At 51.0% G+C, this 17,205-nt stretch overlaps 2 protein-coding genes across 4 annotated transcripts; both read left to right on the top strand.

The window, feature by feature from the left end:
- The first annotated feature begins 66 nt into the window (after positions 1-66).
- On the top strand, positions 67-5,799 carry EARS2 (glutamyl-tRNA synthetase 2, mitochondrial). Its single transcript, XM_085074246.1, has 9 exons — positions 67-319; positions 797-952; positions 1,073-1,262; positions 1,513-1,985; positions 2,778-2,886; positions 3,563-3,716; positions 4,286-4,416; positions 4,681-4,816; positions 5,116-5,799. Exons 1-9 carry the CDS (start codon positions 166-168, stop codon positions 5,197-5,199), a joined length of 1,587 nt encoding a protein of 528 aa, XP_084930372.1. The 5' UTR covers positions 67-165; the 3' UTR covers positions 5,200-5,799.
- On the top strand, positions 5,786-16,869 carry GGA2 (golgi associated, gamma adaptin ear containing, ARF binding protein 2). Of its 3 annotated transcripts, XR_014855030.1 has the most exons (18): positions 5,881-6,015; positions 6,607-6,691; positions 7,502-7,577; positions 8,065-8,163; positions 8,897-9,020; positions 9,506-9,609; positions 10,057-10,137; positions 10,743-10,880; positions 11,015-11,096; positions 11,984-12,103; positions 12,355-12,522; positions 12,768-12,820; positions 13,107-13,255; positions 14,058-14,227; positions 15,169-15,338; positions 15,461-15,570; positions 15,767-15,877; positions 16,455-16,869. XR_014855030.1 is itself a non-coding variant. In XM_085074245.1 (17 exons), exons 1-17 carry the CDS (start codon positions 5,982-5,984, stop codon positions 16,563-16,565), a joined length of 1,875 nt encoding a protein of 624 aa, XP_084930371.1. In that variant the 5' UTR covers positions 5,786-5,981; the 3' UTR covers positions 16,566-16,869. The 3 variants fall into 3 exon arrangements, 2 of the variants coding, with proteins under 2 accessions (XP_084930371.1, XP_084930370.1); XM_085074245.1 differs by lacking the exon at positions 15,461-15,570 and having other exon boundaries at positions 5,786-6,015; XM_085074244.1 differs by lacking the exons at positions 12,355-12,522; positions 15,461-15,570.
- The last annotated feature ends 336 nt before the right edge of the window (positions 16,870-17,205 follow it).

Here is a 17,205-nt window from a genome sequence, read left to right as displayed (position 1 = left end):
CTCCCCGCGCTGCCGGGCCGTGGCGGTGCCGCGGTCCCCTCGCGCCACCGGAGGAGGAGGTGGCGGCGCCCTTAAGGGACGCCCCGCCCCTGGCCGCGGCGCGCGCGCGGATTGGCTGCCACGCGGGGCGGAAGCGGCGCTGCGGCCACGTGGGCGCGTGGCGGGATGGCGCGAGCTGTGCGCGTGCTGCGCGCCGCGGTGGGATCGGGATGCGGACCGGGATCGGGATCGGGATCGGGATCGGGATCGGGATCGGGATCGGGATGTGGCCCCGGCCCCGAGCGGGCGCCACGGGTCCGGTTCGGGCCCAGCCCCACAGGTAACCGGCCCCTCGCCAGCCCCGCCTCTGCCCACCCCCGGGGCTCCGTTGCTCGGGGCGGAGCTTTGGGTTAGAAAACTTCAATTCGCACTCTCGAGGGGAGCGTGTGGCGAAGGTGTCTACCTGGTGGCTCTCCGGAGGGCCGAGGGCTCAGTGCTCCTGCCGCAGCTCCCTGCCAGCGTGTCCCGGTGCCGCCCGGTCATGCGGGGTCACTGCTGGCGTACCGTGGCAGTGCTGTTCCTGGCATGTGCCAGCTTATAAGGGTCATTCCAGGTAATTTCAGGGAATCCGTTCTGGAAGTAGTCACGCATAAATTATTTTCATAGGCAGTGCCCCCGGAGCTGTGTCCGTGCGGTGCAGCTCCCACCCCGGTGACGCTGCCATCGCAGGCAGAGTCCATTGCCCTTCCAGCTCATATTTAGAACTCTCCCCAGGCCTTCTTTGTGATCGCCTCTTCTGATTTTCCCGCGATTTCAGGTTTTCTGCATTTGGGTGGCCTTAGGACTGCTTTGTACAATTACATCTTTGCCAAAAAACACCAAGGGACCTTTATTTTAAGAGTGGAGGATACAGATCAGAATCGAGTGGTGCCAGGCGCTGCCGAAGGAATAGAACATATGTTGGACTGGGCAGGTATTTAGAAACACCTTTCATTTTTCACCTACTGATATCTTTGCTTCAGAGGTTAGCAGTACTCACCTCGAGGGTGGGTTTGGCTCTGCCTCGCTAAGGGCTGCCGTGCCGATGTTGCAGGTATTCCCCCCGATGAGAGCCCCGGCCGCGGTGGCCCCGCCGGGCCCTACGTGCAGTCGCTGAGGCTGGAGCTGTACCGCCGAGCCAGCGCGGCGCTGCTGGACAGCGGGGCTGCCTACCGCTGCTTCTGCACCCCGCAGCGCCTGGAGCTGCTCCGGAGGGAGGCTCTGCGCAGCCAGCAGACCCCGCGGTACGAGTCCCTGTCACCTGGGGGGTCCCTCGGGGCTGCATGCTTGCAAAAAGTCACGCAGCAATGGGATTGTGCCTCTCTGCCCGTAGGGAGAGAAGCTGCGTGTCGCCCTGCAGAGATGAGGTGTTTGAAAGCATAGTGGGCAGGTTGCAGCTAAAATTTAGGCATCTGCTTAGAGTTTTGGGAATGTAAAAATGGCTGATGGTGTTGGCCTGCCTTGAGCGAAACCCTTCGTTCTCATCTCCCAAAGATATGACAACCGGTGTCGGCACCTGACACCCGCAGAAGTGGCCCAGAAGCTGTCACAGGGCCTTGACTTCGTCGTCCGCTTCCGGCTGGAGAAGGGGGTGGAACCCTTCCAGGACCTGGTCTATGGCTGGAACAAGCATGAGGTGGCTGAGGTGGAAGGCGACCCTGTGATTCTCAAGGGGGATGGCTTCCCCACATACCACCTGGCAAATGTGGTAGATGACCACCACATGGGCATCACCCACGTGCTGCGCGGCACCGAGTGGCTGGCTTCAACTTCCAAGCACATGCTTCTCTACAAAGCCTTTGGCTGGGAGCCCCCTCAGTTTGGCCATCTCCCACTGCTGCTGAACAAGGACGGTGGGAAGCTGTCCAAGAGGCAGGGGGACATCTTCCTGGAGCGCTTTGCTCGGGACGGCTTCCTGCCAGAGGCACTGCTGGACATTGTCACCAACTGTGGCTCGGGTTTCACAGGTAACACCACAGGCTCCTGCCAGCCAGGTCACTTTGTGCTGACTTTGTGGCATTGGTTTGGTTTATTTTAATAGCTGAGAACTTTGTCAGTGTTTGAAGGGGTCAGGAAATGAATGTCAGGTAACCAGTCAGTCATTGAGGTGCCACCAGGGCTTCCCCAGAGCTCCTGTGAAAGGAGCTGGAATGGTGGAAATCCTTCTGCTGCTGTGCAGCCATTAAAATTGAGTCTGGTGCTTAATGGGTTCTCCCTTGGGAAATACCTCACTTCGAGGTTGAGAAACTGTCTATGAACTCTTGGGAAAACCTGTATTCCATGGTTAATAATTGCAGTGTTGTCTGACACCTGTGCCACTTGTTTAACCTGACAGACCATGAGGAGTTGAGTTAATGTCTCCTTTTGTGGCTCTTGCTGTGTGGAGATCACAAATTAACTTATGGTCTGAGAACTCTGCTTGGGAATGAAATCTTCCTTGGGCAGTGAAGCATCCTGGCAGAGGTGGAGGTGTTCTGCTGGGGAAGGTGGTGGAGCCAAGCAGAATGTCCCACTTCCCAGAGCCTCACCAGCAGACCAGGCTCCTGGGGAGAGGGCAGCATCCCATGTGTGCCTGCTGCCAGCTCCCTCCTGCCTGCTGGGGAACATGCCTGCTGCTGTTGGATTGCACAGGTGGCTGTCCTGTGTCACCTTTCCTCGGCGTGCTGCTGGCCTGGCCCCATGCCCGAGGCCTGCCATGAGCAGAGCAATGGTTGTTCTGTGCAGGAACACCCTGTGATTACCTTTGGGTTGTGTTGCAGAGAAGCAGATGGGGAGGACTTTGGAAGAGCTCATCTCCCAATTTGAAGTAGGCAGAATTACAACCCATTCTGCTCTCCTGGACCTTGAAGCTCTCCCAGAATTCAACAGGTAAAGAATTAGTGGTAGCTTTAAAATGTAGTAAGTACCACATCAGTGAGAATTTATTCTTAACGCTTGGGTTTGGTTGGAGATTTTGCTTGTTGGATCAAGCATGGTCCTGGTGTGGCAGCTTTTGGGCTGTGCTAAGAGGAAGCTTAAGTTTCTGCTCACAGTGTTCCTGCCTCCTCTCCCATCCTGTGCTTGGACACTGGAGATGGGAACACCAAAAGTCTAGGCAGAGGGTGAGTGTAGCTGGGAGGATCCAAAGTGTTAAGTTTAGTTTGAAAATAAGATCTAAAAAGTGTTAACACTTCCAGAAGGTTCTCCTGCAAGTACACATGTACTGCTAGGATGTTGTGCTGCTAAGAGTGGCCCCATCATCTCTTCACTGTGGACACAAGAGCTAAATGCTGCTATGTGGGATGTCTGACTGTGGTTTAGTGTTACTTTTCTAACAGTTCAACAGTTTTAGCTCAGTTGGTCAGAGCATGGTGCTCATAGTGCCAAGGTTGTGAGTTCACTCCCCAGACAGGCGATTCACTTAAGAGTTGGGCTTGATGATCCATGTGGATCATTTTATCACTGCCAACTCAGAATATTCTGTGATTTCTGTGAAATATGGTTGAGATCATTAGATCCAACGTAACCCAAAGCAATCCAAAAGCAGGTCTTTTCTCATTTACAGGGTTCACCTCACCCGTCACATTGAGAACCAAGGGCTGCGCCAGAGGCTCGTTAAGGAGCTGCAGGGGCTGGTGGAGCTCGTCTATGGGGATCAGCAAGTGGATCCAGATGTTCTGGAAAAGGAATATGTGGAGCGAGTCCTCCTGCTGAGAAAAGTACGAGCAGTGGTAGAGCACTGTCTCCATTCTGGGAGCTGAGGTGCTGTGGGATTCCTGGATGAAGACTCTGCTGAGCCCTGGGCTGTCATCTGAGCTCTGCCATGGCGCAGCCTGCACACAGCTGTCACAGCCAGTGCCGAAAAAATCCCCTGATACAGGCAGCTGAGCTGTGGGAATGGGCCTGGTGGATGTCCTGGTGGTCTTTGCAGAGTCTTACACTCATACTTTGCTGAGCCAGCACATGGCAATGGGATGGTGACTCAAGTCCCACTGCCTCCTGAAGGGCAGCCACTTCCCCAGCCAGCTCTGAGTCAGCCACATGTGGCTCAGCACTTTGGGCACAGCCAGTGCTTTCTGAGCTGCCTGTGTGTCACTGCTCACTCCGGGGGGCTCTGGGGTGGAAAGCCCAGCTGCCTCACTGTCAGCGAGTCACATTCCCTGCAAGTAGTGTGAAGTACAGGGCACTGCTGTGAGGCGGGGAACACTGGTGTGCATCCCAAGCTGGATGGAGTTGCTTTCTCCACAGCACAACCCTCTGCCCTGCCAGCTTTGCTTTCTTTCCCTAGGGTCACATAAGCCTCCTGAAGACTCTGGTGTCAAGTGATTACTCTTACCTGTGGGTCAGGCCCTCGGTGTCCCGGCAGCAGCTGCAAACAATTTCTGAAGAAGTAGATGAAATAGGAAAACTAGTCTTAGGGTGAGTGTTCTGCTGTCTCTGCTGAGTAGTGGCAGCAGTGGCTCCTCATCTCTGAAAATGGTATTCTTGAAAAAACAATCAGAATTACTGCTTTTCTTGTGGTTTTCCAGGTCTGTAGCGTAATTTTATGGCTTAAACTTGCTACTTTGAATGAGCTCTGCTTCTGGCAAGCAGAGGGAGTGTCCTGGCACAGGGTAGGGGTGAGAGGTAGGAATCCTGTGGTTTTTACATCCCCAGACTGTAAGGATATCTTCTCTCCTAAAGGCTCATGACAAGGCAGGCAGCTGCCTTGACTGTGGAGGAGTTGAACAGAGACCTGAGAAGTCTTCAGAAGCAAACCAGAGAGACCAAGTACAGCAGCATGATGCAGCTCCTCCGCTTGGTGCTCAGCGGGCGGCAGGTAAAAAGAACAGTTCTGAGATCATGTGCAATCTACTTTCACAGAGCTCAAACCCAAGTTTTACAAAAGTTCTCCAAAGCCTAATCCTGCCCCAGCTCTGGTGCTAATCCTTCAGGTCTGTCTGATCAGGGCTGGAATTTGCCTTCAGGAGGAGAAGCCCCAAGCCTTTGTTTGGGCTGCTAATGACCTCCCTAGTCTGGCAGCAATCCTAAGGCAAATCTCTCTGTCACCATGATGCACAATCACATGCTGGGAAGTTTCAGTTCCCATGTGTTCAGTGACTCCCTCTGTGTTTGCAGCACGGCCCCAGCGTTGCCGAGATGATGGTGACTTTGGGAGCTGAGGAGGTGTGTGGCCGAATACACAGAGCACTGTCCAGCTGACAGGGGACACTGGAGACGCTGCCAGGATGGCATGGGTGGCACCTGTGTGAGCATCTGTGATCAGATGAGCCGGGCTCTAGGCCAGGCAGGTGTCGTGCTGTTCCCACGTCTGTTTGAACCTGCACTAAACCACTGCGTCTGGGAGAGGAACCAAATCCAGATTCAACTCCAGCCTGCTGTCATCTCGTGCAAGGAGCCTGGTTTGCAGGGTGGGAGAAAAAAGACATGTATCAGCATTTAAATTCAGATCATGTGGACAGAAAGTAACTGAACTTCTGACAGCAGCAGATCAGATTCTTTTTGGAGAGGACCTTGCAGTAAGGGTACCTTCAGCTACACAACACAGTTCCCCAATAAATACCGTGGGGGTTATTTGTGTATATATATATATTTTTTTTTTGTGTATATATATAAACATAGAGCTGTTGCTCTCTTAGCTGCCCTGGTGTACTGCCAGGCTGAGTGAGCTGGTCAGAGATGGGGACTCCTCCCTCTGTACTGTGTCATGTGCGTGGTTCTGCTAAAAATATCCTTGATCAGGAGATTAGGATGTTTTTCCTCTTTTGTGTTTTAATCATTAAATTAATGTGGTGACTTTGATTCCATTCTCACAAATACTTTGCACGCCAGTGAGGGGAGGAGCTGTGGAGGGGTGTTGTGCTGAGCCCACGCCCACAGTGAACACTTCCACACCGCCAAAACTCACGTGGGCTCCCCGTGGGGCGTGCAGGGAGCAGGGTGGGTGGATCTGCTTCCTGCTTGGGCGGAGCGGACAGGAGCCCATGGCTGGCAGCGGGGAGCTGGAGCGGTGGCTCAGTGAGTGGGGTTGGGGTTGGGCTGGCTTGGCTGCTGGCTTCAGTGCCACTTCCAGCCTGGGTGGACACTGGAGCAGCTCCATCTCTGTGGGGAAGGGCACACTGCCCTCACGGAACCCCTGCACAGTGATGTGGCTGCTGTCTTGCTGCATCTGTCCTTTTCCCCATCTGTCCTGTCTATCCCCAGCCCCCAAAGCTGGCTGAGTGACAGACTTGGGAGTGGAAAAAGCCAAAAAAGGCTTTTTTCCTCAGTTTAGCTGTGCAGAAGTGTAAACTGCCTGTGTTCGCAAACAACAAGGTTTGCAGTGTGGTCCTGGGAGAGCTGCCTGTATATGGTTTTTAAATTTCTCATGCTAAAAGCAACATCTGCTATTGCCAAGTTGTGCTTGACTTTTAAGTGTGTGCTTGGGACTATATTTTCAGGCAGATTTTAGTAACAGCTGTTTACTGCTTGTCCTGGATCTCCCCTTTCTGCTACAAAAAGCCCCGGAGCAGTGGCACCAGTGAGCTGTGAGCTGCTTCCTGCCCTGAGCGCTCACTGACACTCAGGCTGGGCTTTCCCTCTTCTCTCTTGTTTTTCTCCCCCTGTAAGATAAGGCCACTGACCCAAGTATCCCCGGGGAAAACTGGGAATGCATCCAGCGCTTCTGCGACCAAGTGAACGCCGACACGGAGGGGTAAGGCAGACACACAGCTCTTTGTGTTTGCCCAGGCTCTGAGCTTCCCTCGTGCTCTGCGGAAATGGGCTCTGCTGGGGCCACGGTGTGGGGAGCTGCAGAGGGAGCTCGCTGGGCTGTGCTGCTCCCGGGAGTGGAAATGAGCTGGAAAGAGATGTGTGTTAAAGTGATGGAGGGTGATGGCTGGGAATCTCTGACATCAATTGCTGCAGCCCACCCGGCAGCAGCTCCTGCTGGCTCTGCCCTCAGCAGCCCCTCAGGAGTCTGGCCAAGGATTCCTGCTGTGGGGCTCTGCAGGGAAGCCCCGAGGGAGCTCAGCCTCAGCTTTTCCTTCTAGATGGGTGGAGGATCTCTACTGAGACTTCCCCACCTTCCAGCTGACAGTCGGCTCTGTGGGAAGTAGCAGGGACTAATTAAGCAAATGACCTGTCAAACCACAGTGATCATCTCTGTGTTTAGAGCAGACTGAGTTCAGAGCTCAGTCTGGCACCCAGCTCGTGCCTAGGAGCTGGCATGGGCTGCCTTTGGCTGTCATCGAAGCTCCTGCAGCTGCAGAGTTCAGGGACATCCCCCAGCCTGTCCCTGTTGCTCCCTCCCAAAGGACAGCCCCTGGGCATGGCTGGAGGGCAGTGCTGGGATCACAAATTCACCCCTTGTGCATGTGTCTGTGTCCCTGGTGGCACCATGGCCAAGGAAACGTGTCTGTCCTGTTGTGAATCCAGCAGTTGCTCTTCTCTGCAGACCAAAACCAGCAGCATTTGTATTTCCTGGAAACCTGTGCATGCTGTAACTTGCTTTGCTCTTCCCTAGCCCCTTGTTTGCACTGAGGCTGCTGGCACACAAAATCCAGTCCCCTCAGGAGGGAGAAGCTCTCCATGCTCTCACAGTAAGTACTTCCATCTGCACACAAGGCAGCCACTTGGAAATGGAGTTTTGTGGGTAGAACAGCAGACCAGACAGGACAGTTCTCCCTTTCTCTTTCTCTCAGATGCCTCTTTTAATTTTCCCTTGCACAAGGAATACAGAAACCAGGGCACAGTGGAAGGAGAACTGCTTCTGTTCCTCCCCACATTGCTCTGCTGAGGTGTTTCGTTGGTCTGCAGCTCTGGCTATGTGAGCTCTGTCCCACCACAGGAGCAGTAGCTCAAAAGTTGTTTGTGATGGGTAGAACAGAGCAGGTAATGTGCTGCTTAGGTAAATTGGATGAAGGAATAAAACATGTTCTTGATGCATGACTTTCTCAGTATTTTGTATTGGTGAATGCAGTGCCAGAAAGTTCTTAGATTTAGTATTATAATGTTTTTGAAATGTTTTTGAAAGCTCCCCAAGCCTTGTGTGATCAGTTCCTGTTGGTAACATTTTGTTTTCTGCAGGTGCTGGAGACCTGTGTGAACAACTGCGGTGACAGATTTCACAGTGAAATGGCAAAATTCAGGTTCCTGAATGAGCTGATTAAAGTACTTTCCCCAAAGGTAGGTGAAGGTGGCTGCAGGGTGTTTCAGGACAGGAAATGCAGCTCTGCTTTATCAGAGGCAGTGAGATCTTCTGGCCATGCTCCTCTTCACTGGGATAAGCCGGGGCCTGTCTGAAACTCTCTCAGCATTGCACCCATCAATTTCCCTTTCTGGTGGATCCTGCACACATTTACCAGTGGTACACATTTCATTTTCCATTGCATCAGCCCAAGGGCAGAGCTGCAAAAAGCTGATTTCAAGGAAATGCTCAACTGAAGAACGAAACTCCTTGTCTCAGTCTCAGGCTTGGTAACAGTATTTCAGTGAAACCACAGAATGTAAAGAATATACCACTGAAGACAATTCTGTTTGCTGCTCTGAGAGGACAGGTGTCATTTAATGAGTTTGAAATGCCTGGTGTTGGGCAGGTTTGTGTTTTTATAATAAAAGGAGTGCTCATAGGCAAAAATGAGAGAAATTGGAAAAAATGTCCGATGCTGGTAAGAGACAATAACTTTTGTTTCTGGCTTTGTTCAGTTTTCGTGTGTCTGGGGCTGGCAGGCCATTGGTGTGATTGCATTGCAGCAGTTAAGGGAAGTATTTAAAGTCAAGGACAGAACTGTTTTCACTAAAATAAAATAGCCTACTTTGGGTTTTGGTTTCAATAACTGATCAGAGAATGTTGAAGTGGTTTCATTTTGATTGTTATAGAATATGTGTGCAAAGATTGTCTTTACTGTCTTGTTTTCAGTACTATGGAATTTGGTCTTCAGAAAAAGTCAAGTCGAGGGTCACAGAATTGATATTCAGTTGGACAGTCTGGTTTCCTCAGGAAGTCAAAATCCAGGATGCTTATCAGATGCTGAAGAAACAAGGTTGAGTTCTGTTATTTCAGTTTCCTTTTTAGCCTCCCAAGCCCGTGGTTTCCCCCAGAGATATCTGCCCCTGTCAGCTTGTGACTCAGCGTTTTCGTAACATGCTGTGTGTAAGGAAAAGGGACAAAGGCCATGCTTCCCAGGCTGTTTGGGTTCTGAAGGATGCATGGAACTGTCTAAAGGGATTTTCCAAAGAAAAGCCTTCCTGAGCCACAGCTCAGACCAGTCTGGATGTCTCTGTTCACACTGTGTGCAGTGAAAAAGTACAGGACAAACTCAGAAGTGATCTTTGCCCTGGAATACTCTCCCAGGGTTACAAGAAATGAGTTCAGAGAGATGCTGGGATGGATTTTTCATCCATTTCATCATATTTAGTAGTGCTCAGTGGTATTTTAATCCAGAAATCTGCAAAACCTCATGCACTGTTGAGCATCGAGGGTTCAGCAGTTTGGGCATCACTGAGCAACTACTGTTACCTGTTCCAGGGATTGTAAAAGAAGATCCCAAAGTGCCAGAAGACAAAATTTTACCTCCCCCTTCTCCAAGACCTCAGAACTCTATTTTTGACACAGATGAAGAGAAATCCAAGGTAAACCTTAGAGTCTTCATGCCCTACCCTCTGTTTTTTACTGATGAGAAAAGAAGCTCAGTAATATTTTGGGAGCTTCTGCTGTTTCAGACAATCTCAGAATAATGCTGATCCTGCCTGCAGTACAACAACTAGAGAACTCTGTGAGGCTTTGTCTGAAGTATTTGCTTAGTAAAAAGTGAACCTTTTTTACAGAAAAATATCAGTTTCTATGAAACCTCCCCAAAGGAGGGCTTCTCCAGGTCTTACAGGAGTTCTGCAGAGCCAGAGTTCCTAATCCTGAACAGCCAGTGTATGCAGGCAGCAATACAACCTGAATTAGGTTATAGGACAGGACCTGACATATTTCCAGGATTATAGGACCATTTGTGCAGCAGGTGTGATGTGTGCCTACAGCACAGTGCCCAGAGGCTGCTGCTCAGTGCTGTCCCATCTCTGCCCTGACAGCTCCTGGCCAGACTCCTGAAGAGCAGCCACCCTGAGGACCTGCAGGCAGCCAACCGCCTGATCCAGAGCGTGGTTAAAGAGGTAGGAGCTCTGGGGAGAAGGCTCTTTGCAGCCAGGGAGGCTGGAAGGGAACTTGGTCATTCAGTTTTTGATAGGAGATCCTCTGTACTGCAGCCCCAGAGGAGGGACCATGTTTCCAAATTATTCTGAATTTACAGCATAGCATAATTTTGTTTTGTTTCCCTAAAATATGCCATTGCCAGGAAGAGGGAATACATGGATGTGCATACCCAGGAGCCTGTACAGCAGGACACTTCCATGTCAATGGGACCTTGGCTGTAGTACTGCAGTAGCTGTAGGAATTTCCAAAAATACTCAGTTCCCAGGTAGAAAAAAGCCACTTCTGTACAAAACTGCGTCTTTCCTGCATGCAGTGTGTGTGTGCACATCTGGCCTGTCTGTTTGCATGTTCCATCTGACGGAGCATCCCACAGCACATACTCCACAGCACATGGCCAGGGTGCCCTGATGGGGCATTGTTCTCACCTGTGCTGCTTTGTGCCTTATTGACCTGCAATAAAAGATTAATAGGAAGCAACGCCCCAGGTGTGAGCTGGGGAGCCAAGCACAGGCACTGGCTGTATCAGCCAAATCATTATCTACCTTTATTTCATTTTTCATTGCAGGAACAGGAAAAGTCAGCTCAGGTGTCCCGAAGAGTGAATGCCATCAGTGAGGTTTCTGAGAATGTCAAACGTATGGATGAGTTACTGGAGAGCTACAGGAGACAGGAATTATCCCCAGCAGACCAAGACACCCTACAGGTAAATGCTCTTTTTCTTGCATAAATGCTCTTTTACCTCCCTCTTCTAAAGGGAGTGTCACTTGCAGGTGGTTGTAGAGACAGAAATGTGAGTGTGCCTGAGATGTCCTGAGCAGTGAAACATTTCCTCCCCAGGCTCTGCTCCAGCGCTGTGAGAAGCTCAGGCCGCTGCTCTTCCGCCTGGCCAACGAGGCAGTGGCTGACGAGGAGGCTCTAGGTAAGAGCCAACACTGTCCTTGTGGTTCTTTGCAGCTGTGACTCCTGGAAGGGGGAATGCTTGGACACTTGGTACCTTGTGGGCAAAGCTCTTCACTTCCACCATGAAACCATGCCCAGGGGAAGTGGCATTGGGTCTCCTCCTGCTCATCTGAGGAAGCTTTACTTTTCACTTGGAGCCCAAAGTTAAGCAGTGAATCCATTCCTTCCAGCTGAGGTGTTTTTCCAAGTGTTTTTGAATTCTGATGTTCAGAGAACTGAAGGCTTTTGAGGCCTTTTCTCTCCAAAGATTGAAGTTCACCCTGTCTATAAACACAGAAGGAGGAATATATTTTGAATTTTCAAGTGTAATACCAAGGAAAGTGTCCTGGTTTCAGTTATAGGGTAGAGTTAATTTGATAAGAGCAGAATCTTTGAATTCTAAAACTGGCATTTCATTCCTGTCCATATGCCTTGAAAACCTGACTGAGGCAATGGTTGCTGAACAGACATCTTAAACAGCAACCCTGAGAGCTTAACTGCACCTCACACCTTCCTTTTATATCCATGGGTGCCAGGGCTCTTCAGCTGGGAAGTGCTGCATTACAGACTCAAGTGCACTGGGAAAACTTGTGGAGAACGACAAAGTGCAGAAGAGATGGCAGGAATTAAGAATACTTTAGAGATGGGATAAATGGTGTAGAATAAATGGGAGAGAAGTCTGAAATCAGTAGCTGTGTGTGCAAAATGGAATGAAAGGAGAGTGAGGAGCTGAGGACAGCCTGTTCCACTGGCCTTCACTCCCAAGCTGCACTGTCCCTTCCTCATGAGCAGTTTGGAGAGTGCCGTGGAACTGAACTGACCTTCCCATTGGAACATGAGCATTTTGTATCTTCTCTGGTTTCCCAGCTGAGATCCTGCAGGCCAATGACAAGCTCTCCAGGGCACTGGGGCAGTACAGGCAGGTTGTGGCCAGCCAGGAGAACGGGGATGGAGCAGGTTCAGCTGCCAGTTCTGCCCAAGCACCAGGTGAGCAGCACCCTCAGCGTCCCACGGCAGCTCTGCCCTGCATGCCAGGTGGGAGCAGGGTTTGGGAGGCAAGTGCTTCTCAGAGAATAAATGTGGACAAAGTCCACAGGAAAAATACTATGAAACCATCATTTTCTTTTGCGTACAGTTGAAAATATTCCTGAAGTTCCCCACTTTCAGGCACACCTGTACCCATGGGTGTGCCATTCCTTCCTGGAGGTTCCTCTCTAACTCTGTCTCTGTTTCCAAAGCGTGCCGAGCAGCCCCACGGCGCATGAAGAGCTACACCCTCATTGACTTCTCCGAGCTGGAGGCAACGGCCCAGACTGCCCCAGACCCCTTTGCAGACCCACCCTCAGCCTCCTGCCACGGCAGCACAACCTCCACCTGCCTGCTCGAGGAGGACTTACAGTGCTTAGGTCTGTAGGTGCAGCCCAGTGTCACCCTTGTTACTGCGGTTCGTGCTGTTTAGTAAAGAGAGGAGAACCTTGACTTCAGTGTCAGTCCCAAGAGGAAGTAGAGCCTTCCAGATGGAGGTTTTCAAGGATGGAGTGTCTTTAGTGATGTCAGACCATAGCCAAACTGCTGTTAGACAGCAAAGAAAGAACCTGTGAAAACCCCTGTTTTCTGTAAATTATCTGTGACTCTTTGGTATCTTTCTTAGGTCTCAGCAATTCCCCTGTCATACAGAAACCACCTGATTTTGGCCTAGCAGAGGTGAGTGATGCTTAGATATTTTGCAGTCTGTAAGTCATAAAGGACAAAAATCAGAGATGATTCCTGGTCTGGCTTTTGCTGGTAGCCTTTCTGGTGTACTACTCTGTTCTTAAGGGAAACTGGAATCCTCTTGCTCTCAATTAATCTCTCAGGTGCAGCTGGCAACCAAATGACTCATATCTATTTCTGATTTAGGCAGTGGTATAATTAACAAAGTTCTTTTGAGTGGAACAGGTTTTTTTTGCTGGTATTATACAGCATAAACCCAAAATGCCTTATTTTCCAGCCTGCTGTACACAATGGATTTCGGGAAGGTATAAATTCTCAAACCCTGGGACCACAGGACATCTGGGAAGACAGCTGTGCAGGGAAAAGTGAATTCCAGAGCATGGATGGACAGCTCTCTCCACTATCCAGGACCAAGACATTATCTTTGTAAGCAAGCTCTGCATAATAGAGTCAGATTTTTGGGCTGACAAATTCTTTTACAGCAGAAAGGTATAGGAAAACCTTTCATCTACCCCTGGTTAGTGATGGCAATTGATCCATGCACACATTGGCCCTTTTCTGCAGTTGTGCACCTGTTAATTGCACTTTGTGTAATTGCACACCAAGACCTTCCAAGGGTCAGAAACTTGGGGAGACAAATCCTATTGGTTGGTAGCACAGTGATGTTGAGCTAAAAGAACAAAAACTCCACAGTCAGGCCTTTTTATAATAACCTGTCACTCAAAAAGTACTTTCCTCAGCTTTCTCCAGACTGTGACAAAGTAGTTTCCAGGCATTCAGTGGAAGCTTGGAACAGTTCACAAATCAAATAATTCTCCACAGATTTTCAGAGCAGGGGACTATTACAGTATGCTTATACAGTCTGCCATAATACAAGAAATTTTATTGAAGATTTCCAGCTTCTTGTGATGTCTTTGAGCTGGAATTTACTTTAATCTTCCTGACTATGGCTCCAGAGAAGCTGTGCACAGGGAGAGCAGACATCTAAAGCCCTAAAACTAAGTTTTACTAGAGTAACAGAACCAAATCCCGTCTTAATGAATTTTGAAACAGCAAAATCTTCCATAGATGATGGAGTTTATGAATTTCACAAGAACTCAAGAGTGTAAGCCTGTAGTTTATTTATACATAAAGGGGATGAGGGATTGGAATACAGACACACAGCAGATGATATATTCCCTGCAGTATTCCCAGTTAATACAAGCTTTCTGCATGCTTTTCTTTCCAGGGATTTATCACCAACGAAAGTGCCCTTTCCAGATCTTCCAAACAGCTCAGTGGCAGATCCTCCACTCCTCAGTCCAGGCTACGAGCTGCAGCCTGCTGCCTCTTTGCATCCAGCTTCTTATGATGCTTCTCTAGAAAACCTTTTTGTCCCTTTAATTTCAGTTACACCGAGTAAGTGCAGTTCTGTGCCCCAGCTCTGCTTACTAGAGCTCTTCCATGAGTCTTGCAGGACAGCAAGCCAAAGTAGCTTCATGCTGTGTGGGTTGGCTCGAGACTAGTAATGACTGTTCTGTGAAGGGCTTAATGTACCTGAGAATTTGAGCAGGTGCTAGGGATCATAGCATGGCAGTGTTCTCCCTATTTCCTGCCCCAGCTAATCTTTGTAAAATCTTGTTGCTAATCTTTGTGCTTCTAGACTTTCTGTCCTTCGCACCTTCAGTCAAGCTTTAAACAGTTCTTCTCCCAGGGCCTAAAAGACATTTGTGAGTGGGAGTTGCCCCACTTCCTAAAGCGGAGCTGTTCATTCTACCTCTGCTTTTTGGTTTCACACTGTATGGTTCAGCTCTGCAGCCTCTCCCGGAGCATTTCTGGGGGGTATGTGTCACCCTGGGGTCTCAGCCCAGAGCACGTCCTCCTAGCAGGGCCACAGAGCCTTGGCTCTTACTGCTGCTGGAAGAGGACAGGTGCACAGACATCCTGATCTGCCTTCAGTCTCAAGTGAAGGGTTTAGCAGATCTTGGAAGGGCTAGATGGTGAGAGTCAGGTGTGAATTTGCCAGGCATGGATGGTAAGGGGCCAAACTTTGTGTGCACTACAAAAGGCACTTTGCTTTTCCCACCAAATCTCTGTTGGATCCACACCTGACTCCTCTCACTGGTGAAATCTGAGCTGCTAAATCCCCGGTGCAGACATTCAGATTTTTGTCTCTGCCTCAGAGGCAGGTGTAAATCAGGGGCAGGTGCTGTGTGCTACTTGGTCTGTGAGTTTGCTGAAGGGAGTAAAAGTTTGTCTGCATTTTCCTTTTTGCTGTTCCTTATCTCATCTTTCCTGTTTGCCTTTGGATGGGAGAGGAATCCAGGCTTTGATTCTGATTCTTGTTTTGTCTCTGGCAGGCACCATCTGTCCACTCACTGTGTACGATAGGAATGGTTTCAAGGCCATGCTCCACTTCTCCAGAGAGCCAGCTCCTGGCCGGCCAGATGTGCTGGTGATGGTTCTGTCCATGCTGAGCACCTCACCTCACCCCATTAAGGACATAATGTTCCAGGCTGCAGTCCCAAAGGTGAGAAGCCTGTGGCAAAGTAGTGGAGATGCTCAGAAATGTCCCGAGGAGAAGCTTCACCATTTCTTGCTGCATATTTGCCTTGCTCATGGGAAATTGTTTGGCTCCCTTTCTCTGCACAGAGAACCTGTTGTACAGTTGTGCCTGTGGCATCGCTGCCTGTCTCACTGTGTGTATCCATGGCCTTGCTGCAGCCAGAGAGGGCTCCAGACCTGCTGCTTCAGCCTCCTGGGTAGGGCTCTGTGCTGCCTGTGCATGTGTGGCATAGAATTGGCTGTTTAGGAATATTTGCCTTTAGATGCAGGCTGTGCTTTTCACTGAATGACAGAGTCTGGCTGATCTATCTCTAACCAGCTCCGTGGCTCAGTAATGCCCCCCAGCCCTTTCCCAGCATAGATGAAAAGTGTGTCTTTTGTTTTCTCTTTCAGACCATGCAAATAAAGTTACAACCAGCCTCTGGATCTGAGCTTCCAGCCTTCAACCCTCTCCTGCTGCCTGCAGTGGTGTCCCAGGTGCTGCTGCTCGCCAACCCACACAAGGTGCTGCTCATGGGCACTGGGAATCCCACTGGGGTGTTTGCATGAAAGATGGGGAGAGTCTTAATAATGGGGAGATGCAGGGGAGAGATGGGGCAGTCTGGGCTGTGCTGGGAAGATGTTTTTCCTGCTAGAAGAGCTTTCCAGAGCTACAATGTGAGGGACTGTGTGGGCAGTTGCTGTAGGGGCCTGCACAGTTCTGGACCATCTGCGCACAGCTAGAGCTCCAGGAACTCCCTGTGCAGGTGTTGGCAGCTGATGGAACACAAGGGCACCCGAGGCACAAGCGATGGGTGGCAGATCTGTTGCATTGCTGGATAATTATGAGACCCAAGATTGGTGTAAGGAACCCTCTCTCTCTGAGAAGCTTGGCCAGGCCTGGATTGCCAACATGCTCTGGGGTGGTTTGCACAGGTCTCCCAGTTGCTCTTGTCTGTCTTTGGAAGATCCAGGGTTTCCTCCTGTGAAGAGCTTAGGCAAGGCTGATGTTACCCCTTTCAGGGATGACTCCCTGCAGCAAGACTGTGAGGAAGTGCAGGAGTTTATAATCACGGTGTGCCTCTCTCCCTTTCTCTCCCAGGATCCCATCCGGCTGAAGTACAAGCTGGTGTTCACGCAGGGTGTGCAGCCCTTCAGTGAGGTGGGAGAAGTGACAGACTTTCCAGAAGCAGAGCTCTGGGGCAGGAGCTGAAGTCACCTGGCTGGAACACTGCGCTGTTGCCTCAGCCGGGGATGGGGAGGGACTGGGGGCTGGCAGTGCTGGCCAGCACTCCGCAAGGGCACCATTTCTCGGGATCTGCCACCTCCTTCTTCCTTCCCGTGCCTGGCAGCAGGAGTGACAACTAGCCGCTTCTGCCACAGCTTTCCCTGCAGCTGACCCTGCGTTACAGGACCCTGCTGGAGATCCCCGCAGCCTCCGTGCTTCTGCCACGCACCCCTTTCTGCCTGCTGATTTCTGGGCCATTTCCCCTTTACTTTTTGAATTAAAAAAGAAAGTGAATCTACACCAGCATTCAGGCCCCGTGCCAGGCTGCCTGGAGCCAGGGCAGCGCCTGTTCCCGGGGCACAGGGACAGCCCGGGACACAGGGACAGCCCGGGACACAGGGACAGCCCGGGGCACAGGGACAGCCCGCCCGTTCTCCCGGGCTCTGTGCGAGGGGCGGCGGGAGCTGAGCGGCGGCGGGAGTGGGGCGATGAGAGGCGGCAGGGCCGAGCTCGGGGCCGAGAGGGGCACAGGGCCCTGCTGCAGGAGCGGACACTGCTGCAGGAGACGGGCAGACACCGCTGCAGGAGCGGACATTGCTGCAGGACGGGCAGACACCGCCGCAGG

The sequence above is a fragment of the Lichenostomus cassidix genome, chromosome 14, assembly GCF_008360975.1.
Source record: "Lichenostomus cassidix isolate B80296 chromosome 14, HeHo_3.0, whole genome shotgun sequence".
NCBI classification, from domain to species: Eukaryota; Metazoa; Chordata; class Aves; order Passeriformes; family Meliphagidae; genus Lichenostomus; species Lichenostomus cassidix.
Note: the sequence above shows the minus strand (reverse complement) of the source record. Positions and strands in the feature narration are given on the sequence as shown.

Coding starts and splice junctions, on each gene's coding strand:
- EARS2 (XM_085074246.1), top strand. CDS start 166: ATGGCGCGAGCTGTGCGCGTGCTGCGCGCCGCGGTGGGATCGGGATGC. Junction 2,887..3,562: donor GCTCTCCCAGAATTCAACAG/GTAAAGAATTAG, acceptor TCTCATTTACAG/GGTTCACCTCACCCGTCACA. Junction 4,817..5,115: donor TGGTGCTCAGCGGGCGGCAG/GTAAAAAGAACA, acceptor CTGTGTTTGCAG/CACGGCCCCAGCGTTGCCGA.
- GGA2 (XM_085074245.1), top strand. CDS start 5,982: ATGGCTGGCAGCGGGGAGCTGGAGCGGTGGCTCA. Junction 6,692..7,501: donor GTGAACGCCGACACGGAGGG/GTAAGGCAGACA, acceptor GCTCTTCCCTAG/CCCCTTGTTTGCACTGAGGC. Junction 13,256..14,057: donor AGGACCAAGACATTATCTTT/GTAAGCAAGCTC, acceptor TTTTCTTTCCAG/GGATTTATCACCAACGAAAG.